The sequence below is a fragment of the Erythrolamprus reginae genome, chromosome 1, assembly GCF_031021105.1.
Source record: "Erythrolamprus reginae isolate rEryReg1 chromosome 1, rEryReg1.hap1, whole genome shotgun sequence".
Classification (NCBI taxonomy): Eukaryota; Metazoa; Chordata; class Lepidosauria; order Squamata; family Dipsadidae; genus Erythrolamprus; species Erythrolamprus reginae.
The window spans coordinates 346,740,769-346,754,804 of NC_091950.1; the positions used below are offsets into that span (position 1 = coordinate 346,740,769).

The following is a 14,036-nucleotide window of genomic DNA, read 5'->3' on the forward strand; positions in this document are numbered from 1 at the left end:
CTGGGCCAGGCCTGGAATCTGGAGAAGGCTGTTGGAGCCAGAGATGGGCCCGGGCCATTTGGGAGTTCTGTGCTGACTCCAGACGCTGACGTGACCGAAGCAGAGGAACAAGGAGTGAATTCCCAATGCGCGCATGCACAGAACTACCAGAAGACAAGAACAGTAACGGAAGAAAAGGACCATTTGGGAGTAAGACTTAGAGATGATTGTCCCCTCCCATTAGACATAAAAGAGATGTGCTTGTTGCAGGAAGCAGCTTGGTTCAATTCTGGTTGGAGTAACAGCTGCATTCTGACTTTTCTGTTTGACCTTGCAAAAAGCTCCTTGCTAATTAAGTCTTTGGCAGAGTGTCAAAAGAGATAAAGGTTGGTGCTTGTCAGCCTTCCGAAAGATTGCCAGACTATTTAACATTGTTTGGGAGTTATTAGGGCTGTGGATGAATAGAATTCACAGCCATTGAAATAAAAATGTTTTTGCGACTCCGTTTAGTGTTTTATGGCACTAGGTGAGAAATTGGGAGACAGTGAGTTCTATTTCTCTTTGGGTATGAAAGCTGCAGAATGGCTTTGGGCCAGTCACTTTCATTCTTTGGGCCCAACCTTTACAGAAATGTTATGAGGAAAACCAGATGAGGAAGAAATATGTTCACTATCTTAAGTTATTTACAAAAGTAATAAAGGTAGGAGATAGACACACCCATACACATTTGCTCAAAAAGCATCCAGGTTTTACATGAGTGCCAGTGACCTATAAGAATGCAGACTTTACCAAGTTTGAAATAAAGCATATCGGAAAATACTGCATTAGGAATGGAACACGAAAATGTAGTTGCAGGCTGCCTTCAGTATAGGCACAAGCTGAAAATAATATATGTTCAAGACCTCAGCAACCGTTCAGTTTTGCCCATCTATAGCGAGTTGCAGGTAAAAAATGACAGCAATAAGGGAAGGAGAAGAACAATACTCGGATATGAATGAATGAGAAATACAATATTCAGTCTTTAGTAGTAGCCAAGTCCACTCTCCCAGATCAGTTTAAAGAGACATAGAAATAACAGATCAGCACATTCTCATGTAAGATTTACCTCAGTTTTCCTGGCAAATGAGAAACGGTTTTATGTAACAGCCTGCAGTTCACAAATTACCTTTCCAAGATTTTTTTATTTTTTTATTTAAATGTATATTAATTTGTAGGCAACCTTGTAAGTTGAAGTATTCAAAATTAAATACTAGGATGAGGCCAGTTGGTGCAGTGGTTAGAATGAATTACTGCAGGATGCCTGCAATTTGGCAGTTCAAATCTCACCAGGCTCAAGGTTGACTCAGCCTTCCATCCTTCCCAGGTGGGTAAAATGAGGGTCCAGATTGTTGGGGGCAATATGCCGACTCTGTAAACAGCATAGAGAGGACTGGAAAGAAGTCTAAGTGCTATTGCCTTCCTTTCAAGGGCCTAAATTTACTACTGTATTTGGTTGCAACTTCTTCAATCTTAATAAAAAAAGATAATTAAAAAGTATTTCTCTATCCAGAAAATGCAGTACAGTAAATGAACATTTGATCCAGTCTGATAAATGGGGACCTAGATTGTTGGGGGCAATATACTGATTATGTAAACAGCTTAGAGAGGATTGTAAAAACACTAAATCTCAATGCTATTGCTATTGCTGTCATGTTGGTAGAAAAAGTATATCATTCTAAACAGCAGGGGCCGCTCTACTGGAAAATAATTACCACAGTATCAGGCGCAAAATCATTCATAGAGGAAAGAAAATGTAGAATAACACACCTACCATTTCCTGTTCAGTGAAAAGTTATCCAAGAAATTCACTATTATGAGGAAGATGCCATAAGATTGGCTGTAACATGAGCTGAAACTATATGGGTTAACTTATTTCCCACCCCCTATTCAGCATAGAAGTATAAATTTAAGTCCTATACAGCCAGCAACAGTATAGGAAGCATTGGCTTGGATCAAAGGTGTTCAAACTTGTCAACTTTAAGACTTGTGGACTTCAACTCCCAGAATTCTCCAGCCAGCTATGAGAATGCTGGAAGTTGAAGTCCACAAGTCTTAAAGTTGACAAGTTTGAGGACCCCTGGCTTAGACAATAAAGATCCCAAGGCACAAAAGGCTTATCAAGGAAACCATGTGAAACCACATATTTTTATTTAGCTATAGCATTTAGATTTATATACTACAGCCCTCTAAGCGGTTTACAGAAAGTAAGCATATGCCCCTCCAACAATCTGGGTCCTCATTTTACCGACCTTGGAAGGATGGAAGGCTGAGTCGGTGGTGATACTTCTTTGATTAAAAATTGAACCGGTCAATCCTCAATCAAATCATAACGGTGGCTGCCTCCCTTGTCAAATCTTCCCTAAAACCCATGCTAGGATGTCCCAGGTGTGTATGTGTATGTTACTTCTTTAACATCCCAGATTTCCCCTTCCTCGGTCACCAGCTTGCTCTTTCCTTAAGAGCCCAAGCAAAACATGGCAACAAAAAGGAATCCGGAAGTTGCCTTCCCCAAAATGAAGCTTTTATAAGATCTGTGTTTTAAGGTTTAAGGAAAGAAATCCGGCTTTCGAATTCCGGCTCGGCTTTTTCTTCCTTATGAATGAAGCGGGCGGCATGAAGGGAAACGGTTCAGATTCAGTCCACCTATCCGTGGAAACCGAAATCGCGGAGGGCGTGTGAATGAGAAGTGTCTTGTAGACACGGGTGGCTTCGATCCTTCTTCTTGGCTTCGTGGGAGTTTTGCCGATAGGTGGCTCAAAAGTTCTCAACCCCTCCTTTAACAGCTGGCCCTTCGCTTCGGGGCACAGCAGCAACATTTGTAACACGCAAAAGCTTTTGTGGTCAAGAGTTTTATGAGCAGAACGGATGAACAGATCTCTTAAGTCTCCTGTACGAACGACCTTGGCTGATTCCAGAAAGATATACAGGGGAAGAGAATGGAGCAGATAGTTACTGGGTGGGAAGCCTTGGTCCTGGTGGCTTAAGGGCTGCTCTATGGAGATCTCTTGACAGCAATAAGGTTTGCTACCGTTTTCTTTCTAAATGTACTGTATTTTCCCCCAGCTTTCTAGTCTGCCTTAGAAATCTGTTACTGTACTCCTTAAAGAGCTTCTATCAAACCAAATTGGGCATCAGTCCTTATGCATTACTGGGAGCCTTCATTTCTCCCACTGTTTACATTTGTTTACATTTTGTTTATTTCTTTAGCAATAGCATTTAGACTTATATACTGCTCAGCCAATTGCCCCCAACAATCTGTGTCCTCATTTTAGCCACCTCAGAAGGAAAGGAGGCTGAGTCAGCCTTGAGCCAGTGGTCAGATTTGAACTGCTAAACTACAGGTAGCAGTTTGCTGAAGTAGACTGCAGTGCTGCACTCTAACCACTGCCCCCCCTACACACACACACAATTCGTCCATGCAGTTTTATGTGACTCTGGGCAGCGTAAAACCCACAACAGTTAAAACAATATAATAATATAATAACAGTTAAAAATATAATAATCATTAAGTGTTGTACCACATGATTCTTGACAAATGTATCTTTTTCTTTTATGTACACTGAGAGCATATGCACCAAGACAAATGCCTTGTGTCTCCAATCACACTTGGCCAACAATATTCTATTCTGTTCTATTCTATTTTATTACTTGCCTAATATTAATTTGTTTGTCTGTTTTTCTTTAGGAATTGTTTTCCTTGATTATTTTGCTGTGAAGTAATAATGGAAGAGGTTCTGGCTGATTTATGTGGGACTAGTTCCATAGATCCACTTCCTCTCTGGGTTCATAGCAATGTTGGACACTGTTTTAACCAGCTGCTCTTAAATGTGGCTCCTCATACCATCCTTGCTGTAATAAGTGCATGCTACATAGGAACACCAAGGTACTTTGTGGTTCTCTAGATTAACTCCTCACTCATAAAACAACATCTTTTATTTAATTTGAAATAATTGCATGCTGCTATCTTCTATGTATACTACTAAGAACTTACTAACATACATACATACATGCACATGCACATTATATATGGGAGGAAGTAATTAATTTGTCCACAGAAAAGATCTATTAACTATCATTTTATGTTAGCTATAATGATTATTTGTATGGGTTGGAAAATATGTATGACATACTTACCTGTGTCACCCCACCATATCTCTTTCAATGTACTCAATTAAGTATTTGCAAACAGTGTTCCCTCTAAGGTTTTTGGGGGGTGGGCGGAAAAGTATAGTGTCTGAGCAGCAGTCCCTTCGGGACTGGGCGGCACAGAAATAATAAATAAATAAACAAACAAACAAACAAACAAATAAACAAATAAAAAACCCACCCTGTTTTGCCTCAGAGAATTTCAAAATAAAATACTGTACTTTGTGTCTATAACAGTGAGCTCATAATAGGGCAACTCTATCAATATCAAAATGCCACTTAAATAGTTGAGCTACCGTGTTTCCCCGATAGTAAGGCAGTGTCTTACTTTCTTTTTACCCCCAAAAGCCCCCCTATGTCTTACTTTAGGGGTATGTCTTATATTGGAAAAAATAAGACACACCCGGCCAACCCACCTACCCGAACCCGCAACACCTGTGTCCGGTAAAAAGTAGTAGCACCCTCCCCCACACACACAAACACACGGAGACACATCCGCATCCCCGCCTGCCCGCCCCGTCCGGAGCTGCCGGAAAGGAGGCGGGCGAAGGAGGGCGCAGCTCCGGCCGCTCGCTTCGCCCGCCCACCCGGCGTCTCCGAAGCTTACCGGTCTCTGGCGGGCGCCTTTCGGCAGGAGAAGCCTTCGCCGGGCTGCTTCGCTGCTTGTTGCTGTTCCTGCTGCTCCCGCTGCTCCCGCCGTGTTGCCCGTCCCGGCCGGTAAGCTTCGGAGACGCCGGGTGGGCGGGCGAGGCGCCGGAGCTGCGCCCTCCTTCGCCCTCCTTCGCCCGCCTCCTTTCCGGCAGCTCCCCACGTGCCCTTCGCCTCGAGCTCCCTCCGGAGCCTGCCGCCGCCGCCGCGCTTCCTCCGCCGGCCAAGGAGTAAGGCTTGAAGCTGGACTTGTCCTCGGCGGGCAAGGCGGCGGCCCTGGCCGAAGCGGCGCGGCTCTGGCTGCGGCACGAACGGGAGCTCCGACTGCACTTCCTGCGCAAGCCCAACGCCGACAAAGAGATGTCCAAAGGCGGACCCTTGAAGCTCAGCGACATCGGCACCGAGGACAAGTCCAGCTTCAAGCCTTACTCCAAACCCGGCGCGGATAAGGAGGACTCCTCGGCCGGCGGAGGAAGCGCGGCGGCAGGCTCCGGAGGGAGCTCGGGCGGTGGCCGCTCCGCCGCTTCGGCCAGGGCCACCGCCTCGCCCGCCGGGTGGCCCAAGCTCTGGGCGCAGCGCGCCACCGCGCACAGCTCCCTCGCTTTTACGTAGTACCGTGTATGGCTTATATTAGCCGACCCCCCTGAAACCCCCCATATGTCTTACAATCGGGGGGGTCTTACTATCGGGGAAACACGGTAGTTTCAAACTAGATTTTGATTTTCTTTCTCTCTTCCCTACTCCCATTCTTTTTCTTTCTCTTTTCCTTCCTCTTTTTTTTCTATCTGTTTCTCTCTCTTCCTCTCTTCCTCTCTCTCTCCTTCCCTCTCACTCTTTCCCTCTCGGCTTCTGGGCAGGTTTGGAAAACTCTGAGTTGATGATGATTTTTAAGTGAGCGATTGCTCACTGCTCAGCTTAGAGGGAACTATGTTTGCAAACAAAGCTATTTTTTTCCAAAAAGAGGCTAACTTTGGTGATTGACCAAAACTGTTCAGATTAAGTGAATGTTCATTTTTTTATAGTCATGTATGCATTAATATACATCAACACAATCATTTATGGGTAGAGAGAGATTGGGGCATCTCATCTCAGACAATTTTCTGGGGAGGAATTCCGTACCACCTGCAAAAGACATGCTGCTGTTCAGATTTTCTTTTCTTGACAGATTTCTTTCCTTTTTTTTTTTTTTTAAGAAAAAAGGAAGCATAATGAAAACATAAACAAAAGCCTTACACAGAAGCCCATGAATAAGATTTGGCAATTGCACGATTATTATTATTGAAGAATTCCTGTTTACCTTTCTTGCTCTGAAAGATGTTTCCACTGATTTTATCACTATTTTCCCTGTTGATTACTTTAAATTTTGCATCCAATAGTCCTTCAATGCCTGAAATGCATTAACAACACAATCCCCAAAAAACTTTCTTAGGACTAGACGTCCTTGAAACTTTCTTAATTTAGATAACATAATTTTTGTTTCTAAAAAAAAAAAAAAATTCCTCCCCATAATATCATACAAAAAACAATATACCTTTTATTTTGTTACAATAAAATAGTCTTGAGTTAGTAAATCTTATATAATCAAATTATGCATTCTTAAATCCCATCTATTTAATTTCAGTTACTATCACACACCCTTGTTCCATTCTTTCTAATTTTGTCATAAACTCCATTAAGCTCTAATTAAGTCCGTCATTAATATTCCTTAACTATTGATAAAAACAATATATTTACCATCTTATAATCTTAATATCAAAGACATAGTGACCTCTTCCCTCTTAATACAAATCTCAAAACAGACAAAAAAACCTCATACCTTATAACTAATTTTATCAGTTAAAAATATAAAAAACAGACAAATACAAACATATAAATTCATTACTTATTATTCTGCCATTGTTATTTTTCACCAGACCCCTCTTGGTAAATTAAAGCTAGACAATAAAAACAAATACTTTTAATCTTCAAATCTATAGACCCCATTTAACAAGCTAAATTAAATTGAACAAACCTTTGTGATATTAATCAAACCTACTTAAATCGCCTTAATATCTTTCATTTACTTATAATTTTTTGTTGATAAAACATTCAAATATATATATATATATCTACACAAACACAATTTAAGAGATTAATCATTCTTTTTTCATTAAATAATATTCTCACACAAAACACTAGAAAGAGCAGCTCTGAATCGTCATGGAGAAATAGACCATTCCAAGAATAAATGGAGGGGTATTAGGGTATTATATGTCTTTTTCTCTTTTAATATTAGATTTGTTCCACTGTAACATTGTTTTATTATTGTTGTGAGCCGCCCCGAGTCTTCGGAGAGGGGCAGCATACAAATCTAATAAATAAACTTCCAGCAGACGTGGTTGGTAAATCCACAGTAACTGAATTTAAATATGCCTGGGATAAACATATATCCATCCTAAGATAAAATACAGAAAATAGTATAAGGGCAGACTAGATGGACCAGGAGGTCTTTTTCTGCCGTCAGACTTCTATGTTTCTATGTTTCTATAATAATAATAATAATAATAATAATTATTATTATTATTATTATTAGAAGAATACTAATCCCTATTTAATGCTTTCTTTTTTTCTCTCCTTTATTAGGTCTTTGGGCCCACAGTGTCCATACAGAGCAGGATGGAAATGCAGAATTGCTGCATCTTTTATCCTTGCTGGTTTATCCATCCTTGATATAATCCCAGCAATCCTCTGGCCACAGAAATTGGATCCTTTCTGCCTGAAAGTTCTAACAAGTGGCACAGCTGCACTGGCGTGGCTTACTCACAGCCTGGCCCTTCTTGCTCTCTACAGATCTCCCTGCAGTTTCAGCCGTGGTCCTGCGGTCCTACCGATCTTTGCCTTCTTTCCAGTCCCATCTCTTGTGATCACATTGGTATGGCGCTGCCAGACGGAGTCGGGTGAGCAGCCCCTTCAATTTGCCACGGCCCTCAGGCTCACGGTTCTCTGCCTCCAGTTAGCTTTTCTGCTTCTTTGCATCATTGGGTATATCATCCCTGTAGGCAATAGGCAAGACCTTTTCTCCATCAATGACCCCTCACAGCATGAGCCCTTGATCACAGCTTTACAGTTCTCTGAATCCGCGTGGGAGGCAGTGGCCGAGGACGGTGAGAGCTGGCTGTCACGTTTCTCATACGCTTGGGTGAACCCTCTTATAAAGCGTGGCTATCAGTGGAAGCTGAGCAAGCCACAAGATGTCTATCAACTCCCTCAACGATTGCAGGCCAGCAAAGTCTGTGAACACTTCTACTCCTGTTGGCTGAAAAAGGCAGCTCTTGCTTCCGAAGACGAAAGGACATCTTCCACAAACCGCTTCTTTGCCAAACGCGATGTGAGACATAATGGACTTCCAGCAGGTCCTCAAAATGCTCCCAAACCTGTACATCTCCTCTCAGTGCTGCACGCAGCTTTTGGCCTACGTTATTATGGTCTCGGCTTTCTGAAATTGGCCGGTGGTCTCTTGGGATTTTCCGGGCCTCTGCTTTTAAATCTCTTGGTCAGTTTTATGGAATCACATCAAGAGCCTCTTAGCCACGGAGTGTTGTATGCACTGGGACTTTTTGCTAGTTCTTTCCTTGGCGCCATTTTACGTAATCAGTTTAATTATGAGATAAACAAAATTATGCTTACTGTACGTACTGCGGTTATTTCAGCCATCTACCAGAAAGCTCTCCGGGTAAATGGAAGTAGCCTGGCTAGCTTCACCACAGGTGAAATTGTCAACTTTATGAGTACGGACACTGATAGACTAGTCAACTTTTGCTTTAGTTTCCATGAGCTGTGGAGTCTTCCTTTTCAGTTTGCTGTCACTCTCTACCTTTTGTATCAGCAGGTAGGCATAGCCTTCCTGGGTGGACTGGCTCTGGCTGTGCTACTTGTGCCCATTAATAAAGTCATTGCTAACTGCATCATGGAGAAAAACAAGGAGATGCTGAAGCACAAAGATGTACGGGTCAAGGTAAGCTGAGACTCTGCACGATTCTGTAATTTTTGTTGTATCTGCAGAAGTGAGTTCCTACCGGGTCTAACCAGCTCTTTAGAACCGTTAGTAAACCGGCAACGATGTCATGGAGCCAGTTCTATTGGTCCCAGTCTGTGGGTGCCGCCATCTTGTATTTGGCTTGTACACATGCGCGGAAGCTATTTTTGATTGTGATGGAGGGAGTGCGAAGCATGCACGTGTGCCCAGCGTAACCCTGAGCAAACTGGCAGCAAAAAGATCCAGAACCCATGCATGGGTACTGTAATAACTCTCAAAGCAAGGTTGAATCAAGCAAGGTTTATTTCGCTAACAGGACAAGGAAGTCAATTCAGTCAAGAAGCAATGGAGTATTGTGAGCTCTACACAATGACAGTTCTCCTATTTATACAATCTAGCTCAGCAACAGGGCAGTTCTACAAAGATACATTTTAAGCACCAAAAGAAGGCAACCAATCAACATGCAATAAACAAATCTGAACTTTTGACTTTTACCCTGTCTGGGTAGGTCACCCAGGCAAATATCTAACAGGTACATGCATATACAGGTAGTCCTCGACTTACGACAACTCAGCCCAAAATTTGTGTTGTTAAATGGGACATTTGTAAAGTGAATTTTGCTCCATTTTACAACCTTTCTTGCCACACTTGTTTAGTGAATCACTGCAATTGTTTAGTGGATGTTTTGAGCCGGAGTGGCGCAGCAGGTAGAATGCTGTACTGCAGGCCACTGAAGCTGACTGTAGATCTATAGGTCAGCGGTTCAAATCTCATCACCGGCTCAAGGTTGACTCAGCCTTCCATCCTTCCTAGGTGGGTAAAATGAGGACCCGGATTGTGGGGGCAATATGCTGGCTCTGTTAAAAAGTGCTATTGCTAACATGTTGTAAGCCACCCTGAGTCTAAGGAGAAGGGCAGCATAAAAATAGAATAAATAAAATAAATAAAATAAATCCCAGTCACATGACTTGATTTATAATATTTTTGCTGGATGCCAGGTATCTACTTAATTTCCAACAGAAACCACCCCGCAAACCAGCAAACAATAGGTTTGTTTAATGACTGCCACTTTTGCTTAGCGACTGCCACAAAAAATCCCCTGTAAAAATCAGATCCTGCTTTACAACCATTGTGATTTAACAACGATTAATTGTTGCCAGGCTCAATGACAGTCATAAGTTGAGGATAACTTGTAGTAGAAGATTCTGAGTGCACATCACAGAATAAACATACCAGCTATGATTCTTCAACTACCAGCTTTTTCTTTCTTTCTTCTTTTTTTCCAGCTTATGACAGAGCTCTTGAGTGGCATGCGAGTGATCAAGTTCTATGCCTGGGAACTGCATTTTGATACTAGAGTGAAGGCATCCCGAGCCAAGGAACTGAAGAGCCTGCGAGCAATTAAATACCTCGATGCTGTGTGTGTTTACCTCTGGGCAGCATTGCCTGTGGTGGTCTCCATTGTCATTTTCATTACCTATGTTTTATTAGGACACCAGCTGACTGCCACCAAGGTGAGAAGTGTTGCTTTTTCTCAGCCAATCCTTCTCTTTATTATTCATCAGTGACTTGATAATTTCCATGTTTGGTGATCTGTTTGGCTAAAATCTTAACCTTTGCATACAACAAACATTATTTAAGAAAGCTAACATCAATAGAATACTTTATTTGTGCGCTTGACTGCAGTGTTTACGTATACGCTGCTCAAAAAAATAAAGGGAACACTCTAAGAACACATCCTAGATCCGAATGAATGAAATATTCTCATTGAATAATTTGTTCTATACAAAGTTGAATGTGCACAACAGCATGTGAAATTGATTGTCAATCAGTGTTGCTTCCTAAGTGGACAGTTTGATTTCACAGAAGTTAGATTTACTTGGAGTTATATTGTGTTGTTTAAGTGTTCCCTTATTTTTTTGAGCAGTATATATTAATTAAGAACACAAGGACTGCCAGTGGTTTATTGTCTTATTCATCAACTTTGACTCCAGGTACTGCTGTATCCGATATACAAAACTGAACATAAAACCATTAATCCAAAATACATATATAGAAATATTCTGGGGTTTGTATGAGCCAACCATACCCATTTATGATTTAAAAAATCATAAATATCTAATACTAATTAAAATCTTTGTGATAAGGTTTATGGCCTTGCTGAATATCATCAAGGAAGGTCACCATCTGGCTCTAGGGATAAACTATGCTGTAGGGATGGAGTATAAGCTGAGAAACCTAAAGCCCCTATCCCACTACTTTTGGTTGAGTACAGGAACTCTCAACCGCCAACTTTGCCACAAACACATGGGATGGATTAGTTCTATCTGCTGAACCCAAACATATCCAGTTGCCAAGACAGATATACCGGTACTAAATTTAGCATTTTGAACTGTACTGCAGTTTACCGGAGACACTGTAATATCAATGTTATAAGACTTTTATTTTCTGCCAGCAGATGAGCTGTTGCATTCTTTTCCAAATTCATTTTCTGGATAATTTACAAAGGCAGTCCCCATGTAAATCACATTGCAAAAGTCAATTCTAGAGATAATAAGAGCCCAGGTTACTACTGCCAAGGCCTTATTCTGCAGAAATTTGTGCACCAGACAAATCTCAACAAGCCCACCCCACCCCCACCTGGCTCCTAGTCATTAATCTGTTAGGACCTCCAAGTCATGCCTCTTTTTTCAGAATGGATTCTTTGTTTTCCAGAATTATTACTGGAGCAGGCAATAGACCACCAGATAGTTTCTATACAGGCAATGTCTTCATTTCAGTTTTTTTTCTTCTGGTCTAGTCCATTATTACATTGAGTTTGGTGAGGTGGCAATGTATAACTATCCCAAACTATTAAAAATCTTGCCTAGTAGCTTCTTACAGATATTAAAAGCAAAAGGGAGAGTAATGAACTCTGCAGTACCCTACCTGTTCAATCTCTCAACCCCCTCAGGTCAGAACAGAAAAACTGCAAAACAGTGTCTTGTACTCTGTTTAGCTTTTGCAAGATGCCACCAATTGATGAAATTGAAAGTGACTAAAACTATCCAGATTCTGCCCCATGTCCCTATCTGAATATTGATTAAGTGGATCCATATAATCTAGAGTTGTTATAATCAACACTCTCAATAAACTTTTCTAAAACGGTAAGACTGGTGGAGACTAGGCAATAGTGATCCAAATTGGTCATCTCCAGGGGCCAATATTTGGAATTTTGACATGGATGACTGAATTCTGTCTGTTCTGCTTCATGTTCTAATTTTGTAACCCTCAAGTTTCCCTTCCAATATGAGAATACATTTCTAGCTCTAAATGTTATGAAGTGTAGTTCAGCTCCCTTGAGCAATTTAATATGTACAGTACATGCAAACAAACAAACACAGTCACAACTTCCAAGGGCTTATATTTAGTGCTCTAAGAACTGTAGCTGGTCAGTTGCAATTGCTGTTGTGGTTCAATTTCCATATTTTTGCCACCCAAGAACAAAAATTCTTTCATATTCTAGACAAATATCTGTATTTGTTTCCTCTGCTTCAATTTCTGCTGTGTATTAATTTGGTGAAATTCTAGGATTACCTCTCATTTAATTTTTTTTCCTCTACTGTAGGTTTTTACAGCTTTGGCCCTTGTCGGGATGCTCATTCTTCCCCTCAATAATTTCCCTTGGGTGCTGAATGGGATCTTGGAAGCCAAAGTATCCCTAGATCGAATCCAGCATTTCCTAGAGCTCACAGATCAAGATCTGCATGCTTACTATAGCAGAGGTACAGCAATGAATAGAAATTAACCTGTGTTTTTAAAAACCAGAATTTTCCGAAAACCCATCTCTTATATGGGAAATCTATTAAGCGGGGCAAGCAAAATTAAATATGTGAGCTGAACCTATTTTTGCATTGTATGATTGAACATACCAGTACATGTTTCCTATTATTAAAGAGAGGGAGCTCTGAAAAAAATCTTAATCTTGGGTAAGGTATGTACATCTATATCTGAAATCAATTATATCTGCATATATAAATATATCTACATATGTTATTATATCTGTAAGTGTATTGTTAGCTACAGATTTTATAATAGCTGTACTGTTTCAGCTTGTCCTTCAAATCCGTCTTCTGCCTTGGAAATGCACAATTCTACCTTTTCATGGTCCCCAGTAAGCAAAGAAACCTCTGAATCTCATGTACGAAGAGGAGGCCAACTTTTCATACAGAATCTGTTGGTGACAAAGGTGAGTAATTAGGGGAAATTATAAAGGCAAACAGCACTGTATAGGCCACTTAAGGGGAATGCCTCAGTATTTCATTGTATGAAAAGAGAAAGGACATGCTCTAAATCAGGTGTCTCCAATCTTGGCAACTTTAAGACTTGCGGACTTCAACTCCCAGAGTTCCTCAGCCAGCTTTGCTTAAAGTTGCCAAGGTTGGAGACACCTGCTCTGAATGAATGAATGAATGAATGAAAGTTTGCAATATAACAGAGTAAGACTGAAAGCTAATCTGAAAATCTTGATGTTTGTTTCTTTCTAGGGCGCATTGGTAGGGGTCATCGGAAAGGTTGGATGTGGGAAGAGCACACTGCTTGCAGCTATCACTGGAGAACTTAGTAGGTAAATAGTCGATCATGCCCTGCTTCTTGTAACTTTGAACTCATTATTTAATTTGTTACGATTCAATACAGATAGTCCTCAGTTTACAACGGTTCACTTAATCGCCAAAGTTAAAGAATGTAAAGATTAACCGGCCCCATTGCCCATAATCATTTGGATAGCCATTTTGCATGCCCTTTCCTCACTGCTGATATGTTTGTAGTCAAGGTGAACAGGTCTATGTTTGGGATTTGGAGAAAGGATTTGGCTTGGCTGCTCAAGAGCCCTGGATCCAGTTCACCAGCATCCGTGAAAACATCCTCTTTGGGAAAGAATACAACGCTCAATTTTATCAGCAAGTAATAGATGCCTGTGCTCTCTCTGATGACTTAAATGTGAGTATTCCATAACGTACAAAATAACTTCTTTAGGTTCTTCAAGAAAATTAATTAATTAAGCAAGTATTACTTAGTGCCACCACAACTTCTTCTGGGCCCCAAAGCCTCCTACACATGGAGCTCTTCTCTCCCCACAAAAGAGCATATAAACATTTTAGTATGTCACTTTTACAGTACAGATATTTTCTATTTGCCTATATACTCATACCGTGGTGCACAAATTTGT

General features: G+C 41.0%; 1 protein-coding gene across 2 annotated transcripts in view; it reads left to right on the forward strand.

Annotated features, from left to right (window-relative positions):
* The first annotated feature begins 2,532 nt into the window (after window positions 1-2,532).
* The window catches only part of ABCC10 (ATP binding cassette subfamily C member 10), a 41,090-nt gene continuing 29,586 nt past the window's right edge, over window positions 2,533-14,036 (forward strand). For both annotated transcript variants that reach the window (XM_070734177.1, XM_070734178.1), the window contains exons 1-8: window positions 2,533-3,037; window positions 3,704-3,901; window positions 7,435-8,806; window positions 10,114-10,341; window positions 12,435-12,591; window positions 12,919-13,055; window positions 13,354-13,433; window positions 13,636-13,807. In XM_070734177.1, coding sequence (XP_070590278.1) covers window positions 3,741-3,901; window positions 7,435-8,806; window positions 10,114-10,341; window positions 12,435-12,591; window positions 12,919-13,055; window positions 13,354-13,433; window positions 13,636-13,807 — 2,307 coding nt within the window. In that variant the 5' untranslated portion in view covers window positions 2,533-3,037; window positions 3,704-3,740. The remainder of the gene's footprint in view (window positions 3,038-3,703; window positions 3,902-7,434; window positions 8,807-10,113; window positions 10,342-12,434; window positions 12,592-12,918; window positions 13,056-13,353; window positions 13,434-13,635; window positions 13,808-14,036) is intronic.